This window comes from Haliaeetus leucocephalus, unplaced genomic scaffold (genome assembly GCF_000737465.1).
Source record: "Haliaeetus leucocephalus isolate CR32 unplaced genomic scaffold, Haliaeetus_leucocephalus-4.0 Scaffold678, whole genome shotgun sequence".
In the NCBI taxonomy this organism is placed as follows: Eukaryota; Metazoa; Chordata; class Aves; order Accipitriformes; family Accipitridae; genus Haliaeetus; species Haliaeetus leucocephalus.
This window is the reverse complement of record NW_010973114.1, coordinates 3,707,824-3,715,460: the sequence shown is the minus strand read 5'-3', so window position 1 is coordinate 3,715,460 and position 7,637 is coordinate 3,707,824. Positions and strand designations below refer to the sequence as shown.

The following is a 7,637-nucleotide window of genomic DNA, read 5'->3' as shown; positions in this document are numbered from 1 at the left end:
CCTCCTTGCCCCCCTCAAGCCCTTCCCAGTTCAAAAGTTCCCAGCCCAGCCCCTACCTGCCCCTCCAGGGCACAGCTCGGGGGAACACCCAGCACTCAGTATTTTGTATTTTCTTTTTAATCGGTGTGAGCCCACATGCCCTGTTTTTAGGATTTCAGGTGGAAGATTTCGGAAAGAGCTGGTGAGCGCTGGTGGGGTTTTTATAAGGCGACCCCTTCCTCCACCTGCACCCCAAAACATCCACAGCCAGCCCAGCTGGGTGCTCATGGCTAAACCTTCAAGTCCGCTCTCTGGAGGACTCAACAGCCCCATATTACACATATACATTGAAAATACATTAAGGTGTTCCCTGGGCAGGGGACACAGCAGAGCTGGGGTGCAGCACGACCCCCCAAAACAAGGCGCTGCAAACCGTGCAGGTGCCCACGACGGCAGCACCAGCACGGTGGGATGCAGCTCCCCGTGGGCGGTAGGCACAGGCATCCCGCAAAGGGCAGCGGTGGGACCCTCCCCCAGGGCCGGCAGCGGTGGGCAATGGGGGGGCTGCGTGTCACCCCTCCGCTGGCCAAACTCTGCAGGATTCCTGGCAGAGAGGTGCTGGCTGCCAGAAACTGGGTTTCCCCTCCCATTTCCACAGCAACACTCGATGACTGATTTCCTTCGCTTGCCCTGCAAGCGGGGTGCTGGAGCTCAGCCCTGGCACCCCACCCTGGCACCCATAAAGTCCATACTCCCAGGATCCTGGCAATCCCCCCGGGAAGCACCCAGCACAAGGCCGGGGCTGGCAGGGTCCCCCCCACCCCGTACTGATCCCAAACACAACACAGGGGACGTGCGGTGCTGCATTAAATAAAAGCGTTGCATCCAATGATAATTTCGGGGTGCAGAAGGTCCCCCCAGCCTAAAGAGACACGGGCACGCGGGGTATCTTTGTAATTATTGCCGATCAGTTGTTGGTGCCTAATTGGGATGATGTCAAAGGGTACGTCCAGCAATTCTTGTTTCGGAAGGGCTGATAAAATGAGGATGCTCTGCGAGGTGGGGACAGCCGTCACTGCTTAATGGCAGGAGAAAGCACTGCCTGTTTTGATCCTGGCGGCAAAATTTAAGAAAAAAAAAAGTATGCTACTGCAACATTTCGCTTTTTTAAGTCCATTTTTGCAGTTGGCTCCGTAAAAGTGGCATTTGCATGTTGTCGCCCTACAAATCCCAAGTCTTCGACCTGTCAGGTTGTCGCGAAATGGTGACAGGAGACGCAAAGTCAGGTAGTGGAGCGACTGGAGAGGAACTGGCCCAAGTGCAGCCTTTTTTTGTGAGAGCTTAAATTCGTGAAATGGTAACGCAGAGCAGCAGAAGAGCTGCCAGCACCAGGGAGCATCCCAGGGAAAAGGCCAGCGTGGGTGCAAGGCTGCCTGGGGACACGCCGGGATGGGAACTGGAAGACCTTTCCCCCCCTGGGGACCTCTCCCACAGCGAGATGAAGGAGCAATGGAAGCCAAGCCATCAAATGCCTTCAAATGGAGGGGGATTAATTTAAAAGTATAGCTGGACGTACTGGTCTTTGCTAAACACAGCCTACGGGGAGGGGAGAGCCCCCTCCCTCTCCCCCCTGGAGGGCAGGGCTGGCTCGCTCCGCAGGCTCGTGCAAAAAACCGTTCGACGTCTGGTTTTAGGAAAATACAGGGGGTTTTATAGGCCAAGGATGAAATCTGGAGGCTACACTTAGTAGCAGACAATGCAGTCCCCCACTACCCAGAAGTCGCTCGCTCCCTCCTGCGTAAGGCAATTAGCTGCCCCCAAAACGGCCGGCGTTAGCAGTAATTAGCAATTAGGCACCAAGACCCACGGTCAGCGCCCGCCTTGCTGAAGAGGAAGGGCTATTTTTAGAGGACAAAAGGAAATTGCCGGTAACGTGCCATTATTTTCGGAGCCTGTAGAAATGGCACAGGATGCTCCCTGGCACCCCTGCGCCGCGGATGCCGAGGGTGCTGGGGAAGGGGGGCAGAGGGGATACCCCAACGCCAGAGGTGTGCAGCCTCACGTCTCCATCCCCATCCCTCTACCAGGGCATTTGGAAGAGGGATGGATGGCAAAGGCAGGGAGGCTCCACTGCAGATCCCAGGGATGTCCCGGGCTCCTGGGGGATGGCGGAAAGCTGTTGTGTGAGGTACTGATAACCACAGCCTTGGCTGGAGGAAATAGGTGCCAGGCTCAGCAAACCTGGCAATATCAAGAAGAAAAGAGCTGGCTAATTATGTTCTGAGGAGTTTAATTAGCGCTAGCGGCATGGGAGATGGGAAGGTGGCCCTGGGTGTTGGAAAGGGGGAAGGCTGCAGCACCAATCCTCTATCAGACACTGGAGAATCCACACGCTTCATCCAAAAACATGGACTCAGGGAAGAGAAAATGAAGAGCCTCCCCTGCCCACGTGCTTGCAGAGAGCGAGGCCTCGGGAAATCCTCACTGGGCATCTCGAGAGGAGCTCTCTCTCGGAGGCGGCAGCTCTGCCAGCATCCCTGCACTCTGCCTGAGGCTGGATGCTGTCCCGGGCTCTCGGGCAGGATCCTGCTCGAGGTCACATCTTTAACTAACATGGTGGAGCTTCCTCCTTTGGGGAAACTCACCCAGGTGCTGCCCCTAAATATCCATCCCACCCTCCCCAAGCGGAGCCCGCTCCAAGCAGAGGAAGAGGGAGAATAGAGGGATTAAAGGGATGGAGTGTGGCAGGCAGAGAACGGCTTCACTCATCACACTGGTGACCGCTGCCTGGCAGCCCCTGGCCCCAGCCTGGCAACAGGCTACGCCCCCCCCAGCCCACTGCGGTCCCCATGTCCCAGGGCCCTCCTGTCACCGTCACCTACCCAGGCTAAGGGGTGATGCCTGTGCTGGGCTTCGCTGCTTTGGAAACAGGGGAGCATTTTTTGGGGGGGGGGATCATTAGGAAAAAAGCAAATCGTGCCTTGCTCGGCAGCCTGGGCGCTGGAACTGGATGCCACTTTCATAGAAATCACCAAAAAACAGGATTGAAAGGATCAGTCCATCCATTCCTCCGCCCGAGGCAGGAGTTGCCCTAACCTGTTCTCCGGAGCCGAACGATGCTGGAGCAGAGAGCACAATAAATGTAAGATGTGTTCATTAAATTCATAAGCGTTTCATCACTCACTTAAGCCTGGGAGCATTTTAAATTCACCAAGAGTCAAAGTAATGCAAACAACTGTCACTTTATTGTCATTTCCAGCCGTACCGCAAAAGGCACACAACAAACTTCATTGGTACAAAATAATTTCGCTGCGGGGTTTTTTTTGTATAGTTTTTCCTTGCGTTTTTCTTTTGCAACGCAGTCACTGGCTCTCCCATCGCCCCGACGGGAGGATCCTTTCACAGAAAGGACTATTTCGTTCGTGCAGACAGATAGCTCATTATTGCAGGGGGAGCGGCACGAAGGGCAGGCGGGTACGGCCACCCCGTCCCCCCCGGGACCCGCGCGGCCGCCCCGGCCACCTGCGGAATAAATGGCACCTCTGTGTCCCCCCGCTTCCCGGCTCGGCCCCGTCGGCTCCCCCAGCTCTGCTCCCGCTTGCCCAGGGGTGAGCTCCATCGCAGCCCCCACCATTGCTCTGAGCCCGGCTGGGCTGTTGCGGTTCGGGTTCGGTTGCAGGATAATGGGCTGGGGGGGGGCCAAGAAATGCATTTCTTTACACCAGTTACCCTTTTGCTCCCTCCAACTACGTGTTTCTGCAGAGTAGCAGGGTGAGGGTCCCACGGAGGAACCCCGGGGCTCACCGGCGGATGGGGTGCCAGCAGGACCCCCCCCCATCTGGGTGCTGCAGCCCCGCTGCCTCGCAGCAGAGGGGGAAAAAAAGAGACTTGGGATGAATTTAGGGGATTTTCCTGCCTGTACCAGCCCGTGGCAGACCCACGTTGCTGGTGCACGCACCGATCCCCCGGCACACAGCAAACCCCGCGGATGGGGGTCTGCGGTGGGGCTGCTGCTAGCAAACGCCGGCATCCCAGCCTGGGGTGCGGTGCCCACAAAAGAGGCTTTTGGGGTGTTTGCTGGGGTCCCCCCGAAACCAAAGCGGGGCACATAGCCCTGAGCCGCCGGGCAGCATCCCCCCAGCTGTGCTGGGTGGCTTTAGGGGAGATAAAGAGAGGTTTTAGGGATCACCAGCCTCCTGCTCACCCTGCCAGCGTTTGGCTACCTACATTATTTTCCCATAATATCCAGCGTCGCCAGGCCCTCGTGCCGGGCAAGACCAAGCTCTGGGTTGGGGACACGCTGTGCCGGTGCCACGGTCCCGCAGCGCAGAGCCACGGCAGTGCCCGATGCTCTCCCCTACCAGCTCCCATATCGCAATAAGACTGAGGTTTTTTTGCACTGTGCCAATAGCTATGCTCCTTTTCTTTTGGTACCAGTTCCCTCTTCTCGGCTTCCTTCCCCAACATTTCTTATAAAAATAAGATTGTGCTTATTTATAAAATAATAATTTTTTTTTTTAAGAAAAGTTTCCAGTTAAAAAAAGGTGGTATATCAAAATATGGCAAAACTTTGGCTGTCAATAGCTAAACTCTAATTAAAAATACCGACTAAAAAGGCATTGTGCTGTGAATATTAGCTGCTGTAATGCTTTACCCTCCGGTACCGATGGTAAATGTTACACCTGGGCAGGCTGGCTTCCCTAGGACACACTCAGAAGCCGCTCTTGGGTTTTTCTAGCACATCACCATCATCCTTTAGCAGAACTATTCAAACTGTAAGAGACTTAAAGACGCATGAAAAGCCTTGGTAAAATACAACGGAGACTGCACCGGGAAGAGCCACACTTACAACGCAGTTGCATACATATTCTTCTTGAGAGGAAAGTCTGTTTTCTCACCTTAGTGGTTAGAAAAAAATATGATTGTTTATATGGTTCATTAAAGAAGAGAGGCAGATCCTTTGTATAAAAGGTATTTTAGAGCAGAAGTAAAACACGAATGGGTCTATAAGATCCAGACATATATAAACATACATACCTCGATATATTTATATATGTAATCTCTATATATCCAAAGTTTGGGATGCATTATTGCAATATCCTTACAGATGACCTATTCCTTTCCATTCTCCTTTGCTTTTGTTTTTCTTGGGTGGGGTTTTTTTTTTTTTGGTTTTGGGTCGCTCTGGCCTGACCTCCAGCACGTGGTTTTTTTGGATGAACTGGGTTGATGCTCTGCCCCAGCAGCTGCTGGCCTTCCTCCACGGTACATCACCTGTGCCTGGAGATCCCCGGCTGGTTATTGCTTAATTCTCTCTTCCCATACTGGCCTTTAGGGTATTTACATTTCTTTGGCTTGACTTGAACACAACAGTCTGGCACTTTTCTCTCCGGCGTCAGTTGCCACCGAGCCGCTGCCGGAGCCGCCGGCAGCGCTGAGGATGGGGGCAAGGAGGAGAAGAGGTCACCTCGCCACGAGGCAATGAGAAAACACGAGTTGGCTTCTGCTAGCTCTGACGAGTCGCGCTTCTCGCAGTCGAAATAAGACAACTTGTGTTTGGCACTAACTCATCTGGAGGAGAAAGGATGCTTGGAGGACCGCCGGCAGGACTCCGCCGTGCCCGGGGGTCTCCATCCCGCCCGCCGTCGGGGCGATCCTCCGAGTGCAATGGTTTCCACGACCTCGGTTTTCCAGGGAAGCGCTGCGGGGTGGGGGGGAAGGCGGCATCGACGGCCCCCGATGCTGGGCAGGGAGCCCCAGCCTTCCCGAGAGCGGGCAGCCGGTCCTGCCACCCCCCGCCAGCGCTCAGACGACAAACTCGGGGACTTCATCATGGGTGAGATCCAAGGAGAAGTATTTGCTGGTTCTTTTGACGGGGAAGGTCTCCTGGATGTTGATGCACTGCTGGGCCAAGCAGCCGTTGCAGTAGAGCCCTTCCTCCTCCAGCCCATGGGCACAGCCAAAGGTGTAGCTCTGGGCCGTATCCTGGCAGAGGTTGGCCAACTGTAAGAAGTCCTTCTGGTAGAGCCGAATGTCATCCAGGCTCAGGCTGTGCCGGTCCGTCGACGTCTTCGGTTTCCTGCACGTTGTCTGGGCAAAGCAAAGAGGAGGCTCAGGACCTGCCGGGAAGCCAAGGGGGTCGGGGAAACCCAAACCCCCGGTGCCGGCAGGATTTTGGGTTTCACCAAAGCTCCACCGGCACCACATACCTGGGGTAAGGAGTCGGTGCTCTGCCCTCGCAGCTTCACCACCGTCTCCGAGGAGCTGGAGGTGGAGGAGCTGATCTCCTTCACGATAAGCCCTGCGCGGAGGAGAGAGGAAGAGGAGGGTGTGAAGGTTATTTCGAGGCTTCCCAGCTCTCTTGGGATCCGTGCCCGCTGCCCTTGGCGGCTTGCCCTTCCTCTGGGGCGAAGGCACCCTCGGCTCGATGGGGTGCCTTCACCCCAATGGCTCCACTTGCAACCAGCTTTACCCACAAAGCATCCCAAATTTGCACCAAAATGGCATCCAAAGCCATCCCCAGGGAGCCTGGCACCCCAGAGACCTCCTAGTAGCACCCAGTATGGAGGTGGAAATGTGGGTGACTCTCTGGGTGCAGGCACAGCTCCAGAGAAGCCAGGCTCACACATGTGATAACAGCACCCATGCTCATGGGAACAAGCGAGGGGTTGTCATGAAAAGGAGAGCGGGGGCCAGCAATTGAGAACATCCCTAAAATTAGGTCCATTGCCCGTGGGCAGCTCCTGCCATCATCCCCTGGTATCTCCAAATAACCTGGCGTGCCTGGGCACAGCCCTCTGTGCCACAGGGCAGCTGCACGGAGCATCAGTCCTGCTCCGAGCAAAACCTGCACCTTTCCTGGGCAACCCCTTCTTTTTATAGTTTCACCAAATTTACCCCATCTCTCCTTTGACCGATCAGGCGAATGGCTTTTTCTGGTGTCCCAAATGGACGCCTCGGGCTAATTTTGCTCTGCTGACCACCGAAGGTGTGACTTGCATTGGGGAATTGGAAATAAAAAGCATCCGCCGCCTTACCCGAGTGCCCGTTGAACTTGCGCGACAGCAGCATGTCCTCCGTGATGTAGACGCACATGTCGGGGCTCACCTCCATCTCGCCAGCCTGCTCCAGCTCCCGGGGGTCATCCACCAGCATCTCGATTTCTGCAGGCGAGGAAGAGGTGGGACGAGTCATCAAGGCGCGCCTTCAGAGCACCCTCCAACCCCAATGACCTGGGGAGACCCAAGCTGGAAAGCCCACGCTTAGCTGGTTATCTCACCATCATCCTGGGAATCCTCCTCCAGCCGGTCCTTCCCACCGCTCTCCACTCCGGAGGTGTGGGAGCTGCCGTGGCTGGTCATGGAGCTGCAGGTCTTCAGCTTGCGGTGGGCGCCGGCGCCCGAGAAGCCGGCCTCGGGCCCCATCTCCCTGGGTTTGGGGTCGGTCTCGATGCCGGAGGTATGGGAGCTGCTGTGGCTGGCGGTGGAGTGCCGGGAGAGGCGCTTGTGCCGGATGCTGCCGGCGCTGCTGCCGCTGGCCCGCGAGCGCTTCTCCAGCTGCTCCATGTCCAGGTCCAGGGTGTCGCTGATGTAGGACTCGCGGTACTGCTTCTTCTCTGCCAGGCCAGCGGCACGCCGTCGGCACGAGGCAGCCTGCCC

The 7,637-nt window shown here is 56.1% G+C and overlaps 1 protein-coding gene across 2 annotated transcripts in view; it reads right to left on the bottom strand.

Annotated features, from left to right (window-relative positions):
• Nucleotides 1–5,784: 5,784 nt before the first annotated feature.
• Nucleotides 5,785–7,637, bottom strand: part of FRMD6 (FERM domain containing 6) — an 8,320-nt gene continuing 6,467 nt past the window's right edge. For both annotated transcript variants that reach the window (XM_010579777.1, XM_010579779.1), the window contains exons 10-13: nucleotides 7,259–7,594; nucleotides 7,017–7,142; nucleotides 6,189–6,280; nucleotides 5,785–6,069 (exon numbers count right to left, since the gene is read on the bottom strand). In XM_010579777.1, coding sequence (XP_010578079.1) covers nucleotides 5,785–6,069; nucleotides 6,189–6,280; nucleotides 7,017–7,142; nucleotides 7,259–7,594 — 839 coding nt within the window. The remainder of the gene's footprint in view (nucleotides 6,070–6,188; nucleotides 6,281–7,016; nucleotides 7,143–7,258; nucleotides 7,595–7,637) is intronic.